General features: G+C 33.8%; 1 protein-coding gene across 12 annotated transcripts in view; it reads left to right on the forward strand.

The window, feature by feature from the left end:
- Positions 1-174: 174 nt before the first annotated feature.
- Positions 175-17,301, forward strand: part of LOC125683714 (protein argonaute-2-like) — a 45,702-nt gene continuing 28,575 nt past the window's right edge. For 4 of the 12 annotated variants that reach the window (XM_056141404.1, XM_048925147.2, XM_056141402.1 and 1 more), the window contains exons 1-4: positions 185-314; positions 8,026-8,118; positions 9,333-9,383; positions 9,588-9,599. In XM_056141404.1, the coding sequence (XP_055997379.1) occupies positions 296-314; positions 8,026-8,118; positions 9,333-9,383; positions 9,588-9,599 (175 nt within the window). In that variant the 5' untranslated portion in view covers positions 185-295. Of the gene's footprint in view, positions 315-8,025; positions 8,119-9,332; positions 9,384-9,587; positions 9,600-17,301 lie in introns of all 12 variants that reach the window. The other 8 variants (XM_056141403.1, XM_056141407.1, XM_056141410.1 and 5 more) reach the window with 6 other exon arrangements.

The following is a 17,301-nucleotide window of genomic DNA, read 5'->3' on the forward strand; positions in this document are numbered from 1 at the left end:
TGCAAGTTGCAAAGACTCTTGCTGCAAAACGATGAAATATTGCTTCAATTGTTATGTATATTTTCTAATGTTTGTTTAAGTAGAATTTCTTTCACAACGAATTCCAAAAACAATAAAAATTATGCAAAATCAACGTTTGTTAGATGCTTTTGAATAAAAGCATTTACTTTCCAAACGCACAGAAGATCACCAAGAAAGAGTGCGCCATGTTTTATTTTTTGACAAAAAGATGGAAATGACAGAACTTTGTTTACGTCTTCTGATTTACCATTTCCCTTCGTCATAAGATGTCATAATGTTTCCCATAGCACCAGGTATTACAAATTTGATGCAACAACATTTAATCTCTTAAAACTGGGCTGTTGACTTTTTTTTTATGAATCATGAACGAGGTACTTGTTTTTGTTTTGTTTGTGGGCTTTGGGTGTTTCAACTTTTACATGTAGGTCATTTGAATATTCTTTAAAGGTGGACGGTGCAACGCCGCATAACAAGGTTTTACGAATGGTTTATATTTTTTTAAATGTATATTATATTTTCTAATGAATAGTTGCACCAAATGTTTAGGTTTTATCACTTTTTACTAACTTGGTCTTTAAGTTTAAACTAACACATTTAGTGTTTAGTGTAACGAATTTCTGTTTGAGTAAGTTTGAATTTTGTCTTGTGGTGAGAAATGATTCTAGTTTAGAAATTAGAGGCCAAAAATATTTAATGCTAACACTCAAGTCAAAATATTCAGGTAGGTTTTGGTAAGAATTGAATTACATTTTTTCCTTCAAACTTTATTTAAAGAGCTGTACACAAAGAAACACTCTGTCCACTATCTCCTTTGACGTGCAGGTGTATCAACAAATTGAAATGGGCTCGTTTTTCATCATTATCATGATTACTAATGCAACTTTTGAATATGCTTTGATATTTAAGTTACCTCTAAAGTATTTCCAAGTGGGAACTTAAAGAAAAAACTGTTTCTCCAATGATCTCTTGATCAAATGATGTTGCTTCAGCTTTAAAATATGGTATGAAGTCCATGTATGCATTAGAGGTTGTAATTACAAGGTTTTTTTTTTTAATATTACATGGTATTTTCATGTTATATGAGATACATATTTTGCATGCATTATATATTATTGCATACATAGATCTTTATGCTTTTCAATATTGCTCCCAATCTGTAGCATATTCAAGGAGAAGCTTTGCAATCAAAATTGAAATAACACTTCATATTGTAAAAATAGTCAATTTTCAATAGCACCTAGTCTGTCATGCTGCCTTTCTTTCATAAAATTCAAATTGCAAATCTTGTATGATATATTAGTTTTGTTTTAGCAACTGGCCTCTGCTTAATTTTTTAAAGTTTTACATAGAAGAATCAATTACTTTCTTAAGGAAAGGCATTTTGAAAGCAACATTTGTTAGAAGTTGTATGTGAAATTCAAATGATACCAGCTAGCAGACAAAACAAAATATGTCAAGTCGTTGTGGCATTCATGTTCCAAGCTTTATTTCATTTTAAGAATGACTGTAGTATCATGTAATTTAACACAGATCATGGATTGCTTTATTTGTATGATAAAGTAGTTGTCATGAAAATCATAATCTTGGTAGAGGCATTGGTGCTTATGATATCAGTATAGTTTGATAATGGATATACACTCTGATTGCTATGAGGTTTTGGTATTTTTCTTTCGAGATTATTGAATCCATGATACCTGGGTCAGGCCCCAAGATAGGGCTATATGAACCATGCACTGATAATGCATCAAAATTTTCATCGCTTACATTAATTGATGAAAATTATACAATATATGTATCATTTTTTTTTTCTCTTTACAACCCATCAGTCTGACTTGTGGGTCAGTGGTTTAATGGGAAAATGTCTTCATTTTTTGACAAGAAAATGTGAGTGATATCAGTGAGCAATTTATAAAAAAAAAAATTAAATAAAAAGAAATAATAATGATAACACTAAATTCAATTGATAGCATGAGGGCTTTTGTCTAAGTTGGTAAAATGGGGAAAAGAGCAATACTTTAAGTGGTAAAAGAATAAATTTAGAAAGGTGGTCATGTGGTGATTATATTTGGAATCGCCATGGGGTGTCGGATATATTAGTCACCGTGCATTGTGGGTAATAGGGCTCTAGGATGATGGGAGATGGGTCTTTTTGATGCAAAAATCAATTCTACATGAAAGATTGAAAATGGGTCACAGTGTAAAAACAAATGAAACCATCAGAAAGGTGGTTATGAGACATATCTTTTGAATGCCCTTTAAAGTGTAGAGTTCAAAGAAGTTCAATCGAGGGATGGGGCTAGGACACTGACCAGAAAATTTATATCAACTTCTTACTTCCCCTTGTAGTAATTTACTTTGGTGTGAAGTAAAACTAAGTTCAGTTTGGTCAAATATCCATGATATATTATACACCAGCATATAACATATAGTCGTACACATGATGTAACTTAGCTGTACCAGTAATCAGATCTGTAGGCCATGGATAACAAATGCACACAACACAGGCAAAATATTATGTAACAGTGACCAGAATATTTGTAAAGATAACCTTAGGGAAAAGCCAGTGATATAACTTTGTTTTATTATCATTGCTTTGGTCACAAAATAAACAGCAATGTCATGTTCTCATTGAGGAGAGTTGAGAAGATAAAATGGCATGCCGTCACAATGTGATGTTTCTGCTTTGAGCTTTTCGCTCACCTGAGTGAAATAATCTCCATCCATCTGTCTATCATCTGTAAACCTTTTCTCATTTTCGATTTCTTTTCACCACGGTATGCTGGGCTAATTTCAACCAAACTTCCCAGAGGGCATCCTTTGGTAATGGGGCTTAAAGTTTGCACAAATGAAGGACGATGTCCATGGTCATGGCAAGATACTTATGTTTCATCCTTATTCATTGATTAACAATTTTTGTTGTTTTTGGTGTAATGTTATACAACAAAATCAAGCGACCCATGAAGGACAATTTTTTTGTTCTTAAAGATGAATGAAGATTAGGTAAGCTGTATTTTGAGAAATGCACAAAATTTGATGACCATGAAATTTTATGAAACAATGTACAGTATTGAAGTATGAAAAAGTGAAAATAGGAGAGTGTTTAGAAAATTGCCTAAGAACTTCTGAATCAGAATTGTCAAAACTTTGATCCTAATATGTAAATAAGTGAAAATTAAATTTTGTTTTACATCATCACCATCATGACTAAGATGAATCCACAAAAGGGTTTTCAACTCGTACATAGAAATACAGAGTTAAATTGTTTGAAAATCTTCTCCTTTAGGGTGGCTCACTACACCTTGAAAGAGTTTATCAAACCAGCACGAAATGATTTAACCATGAAAGATATGATGATATACTAATAAGTACACAGGTCAAAGAGGCAGAAAGTATGCAATTATTGAGGGGAAAACATGATTTTCATAAGTTTATTTCATTAGATAACACAAAAGACACAGGTGGATCTGAACTCAGGGTCTGCAGCTTAGTAACCTGATACCTTATCCACTGAGCTACGAAGATTTACAAACAAAACTATGGATACAAGTAATTTCACAAAACATTTGAATCGCTGTCTTGTGACGTAGTGTCATAAGGTGTATAGGCATTGATGTAGTGAACTTAAGAATCACAAGGATACCAACTGTACACGCATCTTCTAAAACGAAGATTATATGGATTGGTTAAAAAAAAATTCAGATCAAGTCTTTCATCATACAAGATGGAAATTGGACTGGGGATCAACAACTTTTAATTTACTTGGTATTAATTTTTCTGTTGATCTTAAAGAAATTGAAGACATAAATTTTGGACTTCAAATCCCGAATATTGTCGCTCTTATTGAATGGTGGAAAAGAAGAATTCTTACTCCTATTGGTTGGGTCACTGTCATTAAAACCTTACTTATCCCAAAATTGAATCATTTGTTCATATCACTTCCTACTCCTAAAAAGGAAACAATTACATATTTGTACAAAATTATTTTTGAATTCTTGTGGAAATCTAGTATAGATAAAGTCAAGAGGTCTATGATAACACAAGACTATCTAGCAGGTGGTTTAAAGATGGTTGATATAAACAACTTTATTACATCTCTGAAATGTTCATGGATTATCATTAAGAGACTTACTTAGTCTAACTGTCATAAACCTTGGATGAGTATCTTCTTTGCTGTGTATGGAAGTGATATCTTAAAGAAATTATATGACTTTGGAGATAGCTTTATTTTAGAATGCTTACTTAATGAAAATAATGAAGATCAGTCAAAATTCTCCAAAACTAGAAAGTAATTTTCAAAGTATTCCAGTGTGGTACAATTCTAATATTAAAATAGCTGGAAAGCCTGTTTTTATTAAAGAATGGTATGATAAAGGGATTAAAGTTGTTCAAGATTTTTTTGACAATGATTGTAATTTCCTTGCCTTAGGAAAATTACAATGCTTATACAATCTCCATGAAGTTTGTGTATTAAATGCAATATAATAGCATTATCACAGCAATTTCAAAATACCTAAAAAGTCTGTCTATTGATAGACATTTAGCCAAAAAAATTACTAATCCCTGTATGCCTGTGTTTTTTGAACATGTTTTGATGCATGAAAAATGTTCCAAAATCATTTACAATATTTTGAACGAAAACGATATGATCCCAACTTCTATGGTCAAGTGGAAAGCTGAACTGTCTCCATATGGAGTGGGTGATATTTCCATACAAGGTGTGTTTAAAATTTGTTTCAAAACAACAACTGATTCTTCTGCTCAATGGCTACAGTTTAGAATTTTACATAGAATCCTTCCTGTTGGATATTATTTGAAAAAAATTTATGTTAAAAACAAATGACTGCTGTAGATTTTGTACAAGTAATGTAGAGACGATGACACATATTTTTGCTTCATGTGATAAAACCCAAACATTGTGGAGTGAGTTGAGTCTTCATATATATAGAAAAACTTCAGAAAGAGTAGGTTTTAATGTGTCCAATATTATATTAGGTGAAAATCCACTAACTTTTAATAACAAAGTTATGAATTTTATAATTTTATATGTTAAACAATACATCTTTACCTGTGAATGCAGGATAAGGAACCAAACCTTGTTGGATTATTATGTCACTTAAAGTTAAAATATCATGTGCAAAAATATGCTGCAATTCAAAAACATGCACAGCTTTATTAAATTGTGGAAGAGATGGGAAAATATATTTGAATAATTTCTTTTTTATTTTGACATGTGTTTTTTTTGTTATGCTTCAATACTGTACAGCAAGTGACCACAGGAGAGAATGAGATGTATGTATGATTGATTGTCCGTTTGTTTATTTGTCTGTGTGATTATATTGTATGTGTCAAAAAACAAATAAATTATAAAAAAAAAAAAAAAAAAAAAAACAACAAAAAACTGTACAAGCATCTTTGATTATAATAATAGTTTAATCACAACATGACTACTTGGGTCTGAGCAGATTATTGACAGATAAGAAGATGAATAAAGGGATAGAGAAATGCAAAGATCTACAAGTGAGAAATGGGACCTATGTGTCTCCTGTTTCTTCTGTGGTAGTCGGGTGACCAATATAGTTCATGGGCCTCTTGTTTAAGTACAGAAGTTCTATAATACGGACAATCATTTTACATGTTCCAATTGCTCTTAATTTGTTTTATTGATTGTGCCAGCTGGATGGTTTCTTTTAATTGTAGAATAATCAATACACCAGTATGTAGGTGCAGGCAGATTTACTTGTCTTTTTCATGTGTGGGTCAATCATTCTGTCTGCAGCATTTACAAAAAATTCATATGGATTCAGAACGTGTACTATATTTTTACTTTCACATTAATTTTCTCATCAGATTTCCAACAGATGTTAAGCATCAGTGGGAAATCAAATTTATTTATAGTTGTAATGAGATTTTCAAATATTGAATAATGAAACATTGTCAGTCCAACCTTGTCATGACATGAGGAAATTCAAGGTTTAGGAAAACTATTATATGTTTACAGTGTGTTGGTTCAAAGTTTGGAAGTTTTCATTACATGTAATTAGAATCCAAACCTAATTTATGTAGAATATCAATAAATTTTAAAGTATATGAAATGTAAAGTAGATTGATTTGGAAACAGACTGGGTTCAAAGGAAGATGGAATGGGAGGAAGAATTGGGGAGGGAAAAGAAAGGCAAGTGTAGAGAGGGAAAAAAGGAAGACTTGGGAGGGAAAAGAAAGGCAAGTGTAGAGAGGGGAAAAAGGAAGACTTGGGAAGGAAAATAGGCAGGTGTAGAGAGGATCAAAAGGAGGAAGATTTGGGGAGGGAGAAAAAATGCAGGTGGAGAGGTTGGAAGGAAGAGTTAGGGAGGGAGAAAGAAGGCAGGTGGAGAAAGGGAAAAAAGGAGGACTCGTGTCAATGAAGCCACTCTATTTTATTCATGTACCGCTGGTGGCCTCTCTACATGAGTGAAAAGTTTTGAATGGGATATATACAAATGAACAACATGCACTGTTCTATTCTACTATTGAATCATGCATCTGTATATCCGACTTGGATTTCTCAACAACAAAAAAAACTAGTAAAACTTTTCTTTGAGCAATCCAAATTTTGGTAAAATCCTGGACTTATTTCAACTTGGTTTTTGTTTTTTTTTGGTTGTTGTTGAAAATTAAGAGCTGGTTGAATAAGAACCTATTTCTAAAACTGAACCTCACACTTCCAAGGTGTTTTGCATAGAATATTCATATAATAGCTGTACAATGAACCAATTTAAAGTATGATGATATTGTATATGCCTTGATTTTAAAATGGTAATTTCTGTACATGTTTACCGGTATGTAGAGATTGATGTTACCAGATTAGCTTTTAGATGATTAGATGCATTGCAGCAATAACAACAGGAGGATGTTCAGGTAGTGTAGTGATTAATGCACTCGCTTCTCACCGCTGTGACCCGAGTTTGATCCTCGGCACCAGTAGTAGTTGTATATGAGAGTTTGTTGTGGTTGCTAACTCAGACATGTGGGTTTTCTCCGGTTACTCCGGTTTCCTCATATATGAATGGTCCCTTTGCGTCAATATCCAAGCCAACGAGAAAGTTTGATGTAAGTTGTAGAATTTGTTTGTTAATTGACGTAAAATATTAGATAAAGTTTAAGGGGAAAAAACAAGTTTCTTGTGGTTGGTAGACTGTAAATTTTGTCATCAGCAGCCTTACCAGTCCGTATAAAAGTAAATTTTGTTATCTGCAGCCTTACCAGTCAGTGAGGAATGCAAGTACTAGACTGCCATTTATTTCTTAGTTGTGTATTTTTCATGTGGTGTTGAATAAATGTGATACTGCACTTGTTTACAAGTCCTAGTTGTCAGGCCCATATTAATTTAAACCATCACTCCCACTCCTTTTAGATAATTTAGAAATTACATACACATATAAAAAAAAAAAAAAAGAATCTTGGGATTTTTTCCCCAGAGTTAGTTTTGGTCCCTTCCCATTTTCTACTCCCCCCTCCTCCATCTCTCTTTTGGAAATTCTGGATTTTTTCACACATACACACCTTTAAACTACTCCCTATGGGCTTGGTGTTGATAGAAAAAAATTCAAAATTGCTCAGAAAAACTTCAATAGCAGTACCAATTATTTTATAGACATGATATTTTAGAGAATAGGTACTGTTCCAAATAGAAACAACACTGATGAGTTTGTAATTGGTTTCATTCATGGCAATTGATGTCCATCCTGACTGATTCTGTGATGAGACAAATCCACTGGTAGACCCAGTAAAATGCATGATTGACCAGTGTTAAAATTTCACATTTCAACATCATTGATAAAATATTTATGGAAATTTTTTCAACAATTTTCAGAAGTAAATGGTGTGGAGTTGGAGTTAGGATCTACCAGTTTCTGCCCTCGATAGTAGACATTGCCCTTGTCCTTCTACCTCGGTTAACTAAATATTTTGTCTTGTCAGTGCTTTTTTCCAATATGAATGACGCTGCTTTTTTGTTTTTATTGCAAGGTATAACCAGCTTAGTCACCCAGCAACTGAATGTGGCAAACAATGGTATGTGTGGTGTCCACCCGCCAAATGGACTTCTGTCTGCAGACATACGTAAATTATCCCCCCTTTATTTCTCTCTCCACATTGAATTGTGTTTACACAGTTGTACCATAGTTCATGTTCTAAAAACATATGATTTACTTTGAAGTTGCAGTGGAGATTCCTAGTTTTTAAAGTCCCTGATCATCTTGGCTATGAGCCAATATATACAGACAATGACTATTTTGTTGGTCACACCCCAGTGCCTACTACAGCATGCTCCGTGAAATAAAACTGACATTCAAAATTTAGTTGCCAGTTAACTTTGGAGTGAAGTAGGCGGGTCCTAAATTTAAGCGGTCATTTTGATTGGTTCTATGGTACAATCAAGTTATCAAATATATTTTAGTTTGGTCATCATCATATACATAATACTGTCTTTGATGTGTACTTGTGGCTCTGCCGCTTACGCATTATAAACAGTGAATATGTATGTTGAAAACCAGCTAACATATATTTAGTAGCGACTACTTCCAGAAGTATCAATGACATGCTTATAATGTGGCAAATGAGCTAATTTTAATCAAATATGATACCATTTTTTTTTTACAGGTGCTTTCGTTGTTGCAAGTGTTTAATAAGTTGATATGTATGTTGATATTTCTGGTATGACAATATGTAAGCACAGTTATTTCCATATTGTGTTATGCATTGATAATTCAATATGAAAAGTTTGCATGATTTAGATCTAAGCAGTTTCAACCTACATGAAAGTTACATGTGTAGAAATTTTGTTCAGTGATATTTACAAATCTCTGATATTGAATAGAAAAGCATGAGAAATAAGTTTTCCTTACACATTTGAAATTGTACGATGTACATGAATATCTTAATCATACATTGATTTTAAATTAAACAGTTTAGGTGATTTTGATGTGGAAACATTTGTATTTTCATTATGATATTATGACAGTATCTTGATGGAAATGCAACAATGTGAGCATGAAAGGAAAATTTATATTTCTGCTTTTTTTTTTTTTTTTGCTTTTTTTTTTATAAATTTCACTCTAGGACACATAAGGCAATAGCAAAAATATAAGAAATTTATTGGAGACTTTTCTACCATGGACCAATGTATTTCTGAAAGTATCTGTGAAATCATCGAATTCCTCAAAATATGAAAATAAAAGTGTTGCACAAGTGGGAGATTAGAAGGGGTCAACAGGTGCCCCTTGTGTGGTGATTCGCTTGAGTTAGTTGACTGACAGAGTGTATTTCATTTACAGGGTCCACCCCGCTTTCCTTTGGTCCGTTCACCACAGTCCCTCCACCTGAACGTAAGTTGTTTTCTTGAGTACTGTAACATAATATGTTCAAAGAAATTTGTTTACTTTTTTCACTTTCATAATTTGTTAATTGATTTTATTTCTGTAGTGTTTGCTGATCTGAATTATAAATGTGGTTACTGGTAATTAAATCACAATTAACATGTCCAGTAACTTTTTTTTTTTTCCATTTTTTACATATTTGTTGGATTTAAGTGACATATGAGGGTAAGACTTAAAACAAAACTTTATGAAATTTCTATTTCTGGAATGTTGAATGTTATCTCAATGATGGGCTGTATAATGGTATGGCTAAGGCATCTGTCCGTCATGTTTTTCACATCTTAAACTGGAACACGTCTAGAACCATCAAACCTTATTAGTCGATGGGTTTGTCACACTCTAAAACTAGGTCACAGTGACCTCAACTAAGAATGATACAACTAGATATTAATAGTAAAATTCCATTAGGCTTATGACTCGGATACTTTACAGCCGAGAATCATCATACTTGTGTCATTGTGTGTGTTGGGTGTAAAGTTTATTTTTACCTAAGATTAATTTGATCCAGTGCTGAACAATAATGACAGAGCTGGTGTCGGAGTTTAGTGCAGACCCTGAAGTGTACTTCTACACCAAATGAACTGTTGTGTTACTGAAATCGTTCCCTTGCCATACAAAAATTGTTCTGTTCAGTGTTTCATTTCTGGACGAAACCATTCCGTTCCTGGACCAAACTGTTCCGTTCTCATGTGAAACCATTCGTTCTCAGTAAAACATTTGTTCCCTCAAACCATATGTTCCCACATGGTTAGAACTCACCATTGTAAATGAACATGGCACTAGGTTGAGGATGAATGAGTGAACACAGACTCCACACCTCAGGTGAAATTAACATCCTTGATATCTCTCTCTGTCTCTAGCAAAAGAGGACTGACACTTGAGTTTGTGTACTGAATGGATGCCATTACATACATACATGTACCGTCAATACACGTATCAACACTTCACCATGAGGTACGTCTTTTGGGGGGTCGATTGGTGAAAAGTCAGACAAGTTTTCTATCCTTTCCCTATCATATTTAAGAGGTTACTACTTAGTGTACATTATAACTTATGATTTTCAAGTTTTCATACAAGTTAATGGGTTGTCCCACCCTGGGACATTATTGTTTAGTTCACTACAATAGATGGAAAAATAACATGTTAAAACTACAGGTCAGAAAATTACAAAGGCCAACGTGGAGAGATACTATTTTCCAACCGCAATATGGCAGACAAGGGATGGAACTTGTGCGGAGTGTTGATTCGCGTATTGATTCACCACGAATATTGAAACACTCTTACATAATTATAACGTATAGTATAGTGTTCCATGTTTGTAAACATTGTTCATGATCAGTTATTATTTTGAAAATATCATGACTGTACAATTTTGAATTTCCAATGTTGTGTTAGTGGGTTGGTGTTCATTTTGAGACGTGTATTATTGTAAATACACAATCGAAGTTTACATAATGTGCATTGGTCCATCAATAATTATTGACTATTATTTACTAGAAACATCTTAGATTTTAAAATGTTTATTTAATAAAAAAAAAATGTAATCTTTACAGGACAATTGATAGCAACAACAAAAGGGTGGGGGGGTTGCTTCTTTTTGATTTCCCATAACCACCAGAAAACATTTGTACACTCGTTAAAACTCACACAATCCAATTTTCCAAACAAAATAAAGCATCAATGAAAATATTAGAACTTCAAAAATTATCGCTGGGTCCATCCACATTCACTGGCCTATAAGATTGTATTTACATTTACCAAGCATTTTTATACCCCACGCAAAGAAGTTGCTGAGGGTATAATGTTTTTGACCTACCCATCAGTCAGTCCATCCATCAGTCCCTTTCTTGTCAGTGCAACTCCTCTGAGACCGTTCAACAGAATTTCGTGAAACTTTGCAGTTAATAAGGACACACTGTGTAGATGTACATATTCCCCGGAAATTCTGATTCAATAATTTTTCTGGGAGTTATGCCCCTTTTGAACTTCGAATTTTGAGCCCATCTGTCCTGTTCTTGCAGGAAAGCAAAGCATTATGTGAGGCATTGTCAAGCAATGTTGGAGGGGTATGTGAGCTTGCTCACTTTTTCTTTAATTTTTTTTTTTTTTTTTAAATATAAGATCTATAAATTCACTTTAAAACAAGCAATATTTATTCTACTTTTACAAGCCACTAATTAAATTCTCAAGAAATAAATAAGTTCATGTAGAAACTGACTTATTTTTATAATTACTCTGCAGTAATTTTACTGATAATTATTTTAAAATTGTGTCAAGGACCTGCTGGCATATATACACTGACAATTTTATTAAAGTCGGACCTGAAATGACCCCAGAAGAGGGGGGGGGGGGGTCTTTGTATGAATAACAAAGCACATGAATTATTACATTATATGTGAGGTTATGTCATGTAAACATAACTGTACATCATGCTTTATTTTACTTTTACCCCCATTTTTTTTTTCACTTTAAATTGGTAACATTTTCAAATAAGTCGTTTGATAAAGCTTAATACCTTCTCTTTTTCTTCCTCTCTTTATTACAATGTCACTTTAAGTAAAAAGTGCTGGAAGAGTCCAAAATGCAGAATTTGATATCGAGGCCAAATTGTTCATTGCTGTTGTGGCCCAGAGTGCTTTATTTCAAACCCAAACTTTTCATTCTCCATCTTAAAGCATTCTGTTCTCAATAAGAACCGTTCCATTCTCACAGAGAACTGTACCATACAAACCATGCAGCGTCCATTGCCCAAACAAAACCATTCATTCCCAAACCGCTCAGCGGTCATTCACCGTTCCACTGGTATAGTGTAGGCTTCAGTGTTTGTATTTGTCCTTTGTTCTATTGAACTTTTTCTGATGGGCATATCATTTGCTGACTGTGTCAATGCACTTCTTTTCATCATGATGTGTATGTATTTTTCAAAATTATATAAATATCATGCATCATTCTGTTCAACATGATACCAAGAATTTTAATGAATAGAGAGGGTGCTGCAAATGACTGACATCGTTAGTCATGTTAGTAGATCAAAAGAGAAAGGAAAAAAATGCTTTGTCTATTTAGAAGTGAAAAACTAAGAGTTTTAAAGAAAGTATGAAATTTATAGAGTAATTTTATGCCCACAAAATTGAAGATCGGGGGTCATATTGTGTTTGGTTTTTCTGTCTTTTATCCTTAGTTGTAACTTCTGAACTATAGATACAGACTTAGTGCAGTTAATAACTTGTTTACCTCCCATGCACCAAAGGCTATATGGCCATAAAATACAATCCTATAGATTGGTTACCCCCCCCCCCCCTACAAAATATTCCTTTGGATTAGTTACATAAATAGTATAGTTCTCTGGAGAGGTTGCATTCTCCTGCAGCAGATTTCTCTGGATTGGTTACATAATCCTTTGTAGGTTACCCCATTGTATAAAGCTGATGAGAACTTATTCATCAGTAACCATCCCGTCTCTTTCTATACTTATATAGCAAAGTTCAGAAAGGCATGTTCACAATTCTTGTCATGAATACCTCAGATGTTATTATTATCATTATTATTATTATTATGTTTATTCAGGCAAAGCATCAGATAAATTACAAATCTTAATCATATACAATGTAAAATACATTAATAATGTCAATTAGGGATCACAAATGAATTTTTGGATTAAATCATAATTTACATCTAGATTACAGAATATTTGGTAGAGTGGAATTCAATCAGACAAATTGGGTATTACTATAGGCGTACATCAAGGATCAGTACTTCGACTGTTGTTTTTAGGTCACCTGAGTGACTCAGGTGACCTATTGCTATATTGGTCCTCGTCCGTCGTCATGCGTCGTCCATTAACAACTTCTTCCCAGAAACTACTGGGCCAATCTTAAGTTCTTAACCAAAGAAGTAGGTACAGCTTCTAAAGTCATCTGGCCCAAAATATCGATGATTTCACTTGGAGCTCAACCCTGGCATTCAAATAAGGAATAGATTAGCAAACCCAAAATTCGCTCAGTTTGATCAGCAAAATGATTTGTTTCATATGACTAGAGCTTGAAGATGGCATAAAACTGCCATTTTCAATGATAATATCCACAAATTCTGGTGGTTTTGCTTTCAGAAAACATAGCACATGCATCGAGCAAATTCATATTCAAGCATTTTTTTCATCTTAAAATAATACACAATATATATCATTTTCATTTTGCTCGACAAATGGGCACATCTTTTCCTGAGCAATAATCTGTATGACATTTGACAGTTTTCAGGCTTATTTTGAGAAAAAGGCGGGAAATGTCTTATTTATGATGTCATAATGCTATCCATTTAGGAATATCATTCTGATTTTGTTGACATAGTATACCTGGCATATATTTTACTTTCTTAAAATGCTGATTAAGGTTAATTCCAGACACATTTTATAAAGAGAGAAAATTTTGGGCCTTTTTATATATACAATCGTACCTTGTTCTTTGGTATGTAGCATCTGTGGGTAAAGGAGACCGGAAATTGTAAATTTCATCACACAAATATAGTATTTATGTGTAAGTTTGCTGATACTGTATAAAATCTCATTGCGTACTTAGGAATAACAGAAAAGGATGTACAAAAAATGGTGAATTTTAAAACCTAGGGTTTTTGTCTCTAGGATGGGTCCAAATTAGTCATATCTTTTAATGTTTTAATGTTAATACACCTATTATATTATTTAAAGCCTTTCATCAGTGTATGCACTTTTGAGGGCATTGAAATTTTAAGAACACATTTTGTTTTATACTGTTGCTGAACATTAGAATTTATCTTGGATATTCAGAACAAGAATTTTTTTCTAGATTTCATAGCCCTTGGGAGTAGTGATACTTTTTCACTAGTACTCAGGTGACCAATAAGGCTTGTGGGCCTCTTGTTTATTCTTAGTGTTATTGACTACCCAGAATGCTTACCACACACAGCAGGTCTTAAGTGTGTGGACGATACAACTCAGGATGTCTCTGATAAACGTATAGATGTTATCTCAATCTTAAAAAAACTTGTAAATGGTATGAAACTAAGGTTAAGAAATTGTGGAAATCTTTCTCTACAAGTGGGTAGTGTTGTTATTGAAAATGTATTTTGTGCAAACTTACTTGCTATGTATATCGGCAGGTGTCTCATGTGGTCTGAACTTGTTGAAATCTTATTGAAAAAACTTAAAAGCATAAATAGGTGTTTTCTTAATTATGTTCATTCCTCTGCTTACAAAAACATATCAATCAAATCAATTAATTTACAACATTAGTTCAAAGTCTCTACTATCTATCTCAGAAATTTCATAATTGGAATTGATATATCCTTACTACAGTAACTTGATTCGAAGAGTTGGATAACGTCGAGTTGACAGGCACGGGTCATCTGATGACACGAGACGCGTCAAGTTTGATCTGATGATCCGCGCTTGTCAACAAGACATTATCCAACTCTCCAGACCAAGTTACTGTAATAATGATAAATTTATTATATACCCCCTTATGTATTTTTAAATCCACATTTATAAGAAAATAAATGTTATCAAAAACACAGACTTACAGGGAAATTACATTTTGTGTTTGTGCTGCAGTCCGTATTTTTCACAAAAAACGTTGCATTAATGCCTTGTGATGTCATCAGTTTCAGAGGATACTGATACGGAATCAGAAAACCACAGTGTGGTGATCCGGAAAATCAGATCCTACTCTGAGAAATCAACAGTAACGAAAAATGATACATTGTTCAGAGGATACTGATACGGAATCAGAAAACCACGGTGTGGTGATCCGGAATCAGAAAACCAGTGTGGTGATCCGGAATCAGAAAACCACAGTGTGGTGATCCGGAATCAGAAAACCACAGTGTGGTGATCCGGAAAATCAGATCCTACTCTGAGAAATCAACAGTATCAAAAAATGAAACATTGATGGGTATATGATAAATGCCTAGAGGTATGATTATCAATGATGTGTTTGATAAAACAAAAACAGTAAACCTGCAAATTTAGAGAATCCTTCCACCACATAATGTAGTCCTTTCCAAACCCCTTCAAAATTGGAATTGACATCTAAAATTTTCAACTGGATAGGTTTAAATAGTAAATACATGTATATGATATAGCTGGACCAATAGAGTAAGTATTGATACCATTACCTACACAGTTGTAGCATTCTATACAGTTGTGGTCAAAAGCTGAGGCGCTAACTTCCTTATATCTACATTTAATTGAAATGCTGCATGGATGCTCTCTCCGATTATTTTTTTTTATAATAGGACTATCATTCTTGTCTAAGTTTTACAAGGTTTTAACTATCAATTAGATGTTTCTCAATGTGTTCATGAAATTAGCTGTAGACCTACTAGATTAAGTCAAAATGGCGCATTGTATATATTCTGGGGGTAAAAACACAATATTTTAAATCTTTTACAATTTATGGCTCACAGCTGTGGAATGAATCGCCAGAAGTTTAAAAAATTTGCCCAACATTGAAGACTTTTAAATTTGCAGATCTCAGAAATTATATTTACCCATCAAGTTGATGACAACCAGGTTCTTTACATCTCATTAATCATGTTCAGTTTTGTATTATGTGTGTATGAATATTGCATGTTTTTACCTTAACCCCTTTATCTATTCTGTATGGTATATTACTGCTGTCTGTGAATATGTTTTTAGAACCACACTTAGGTCTGTAGCTCAGTCCCGATATTTTCCCAGAGAGCTACTGTCAGATCTGCAGCTCTGTCCCGGTATTTTCCCAGAGAGCTACTGTCAGATCTGTGTCTCTGTCTCGATATTTTCCCAGAGAGCTGCAGCTCGACCTCACTGTGAACTAGTAAAATAACCATGCTACCCTGTATAAATAAAGGATGTTATTATCAATATACCTTTATACATGTAGTCTTCCCTTGATTTACATACCCTCATGTAGCATAGTCATTTGGACTCTGGTTATATTTCCTCTGACAGCATAATGTATGTCTGTTTGATCTGATACCTTCTTCCAGTGTGGTACATGTATTTTCACAATCATATGCTCCCAAAACATATGGTGCATAGTACCGGGTCAGTGGGCTTATTTGAACTTTTCATAATTTGGACATTAAATAGTACTATTGACTTTCTTATATTCCCACAAAGTTTAGCAATTTAAGTTAATTTTGGAGATAATATTACTCATCATGTGAGCAGTCGTGGTCCTTACTACTCTGAAAGCTTTTCCAAAGTATGTTTCTAAGTCATCTTTGTTCTCTAACTCTTGTTAATTTTAAAACTGAACATGCTTGTTTTTCTTTCTATTTAGCTCACCTGAGCTGAAGGCTAATGTGAGCTTCCGTTGTACGTCATTGTTGTCGTAAACATTTCCAGAGCCAATGGGCCAATTTCAACCAATTTGGCACAATTAAAGCATCCTTGGGTAAAGGGGATTCAAGTTTGTTCAAATGAAGGGCCATGTCCCCTTCCAAGGGGAGATAATTACAAAAATGCAAAAATAAGGTGGGATCATTTAAAAATCTTCTTAAGAACCACTGGGCCAGAAAGCTAAAATTTACATGAAAGCTTCCTGACATAGTGTAGATTTAAATTTGTTAAAATCATGACCCCCGGAGGTATGTTGGGGCCACAACAGGGGATCAAAGTTTTACATGTGAATATATAGGGAAAATCTTTGAAATTCTTCTTCTCAAGAACCACCTGGCTACAAGAGTAGATTGATTGATTGAATGTTGTTTAATGTCCTTCTTGAGAATATTACATTCATATGGAGATGTCACCATTGCCGGTGAAGGGCTGCAAAATTTAGGCCTATGCTCGGCGCTTATGGCCTTTGAGCAGGGAGGGATCTTTATTGTGCCATACCTGCTGTGACAC

The sequence above is a fragment of the Ostrea edulis genome, chromosome 6 (assembly GCF_947568905.1).
Source record: "Ostrea edulis chromosome 6, xbOstEdul1.1, whole genome shotgun sequence".
Taxonomy (NCBI): Eukaryota; Metazoa; Mollusca; class Bivalvia; order Ostreida; family Ostreidae; genus Ostrea; species Ostrea edulis.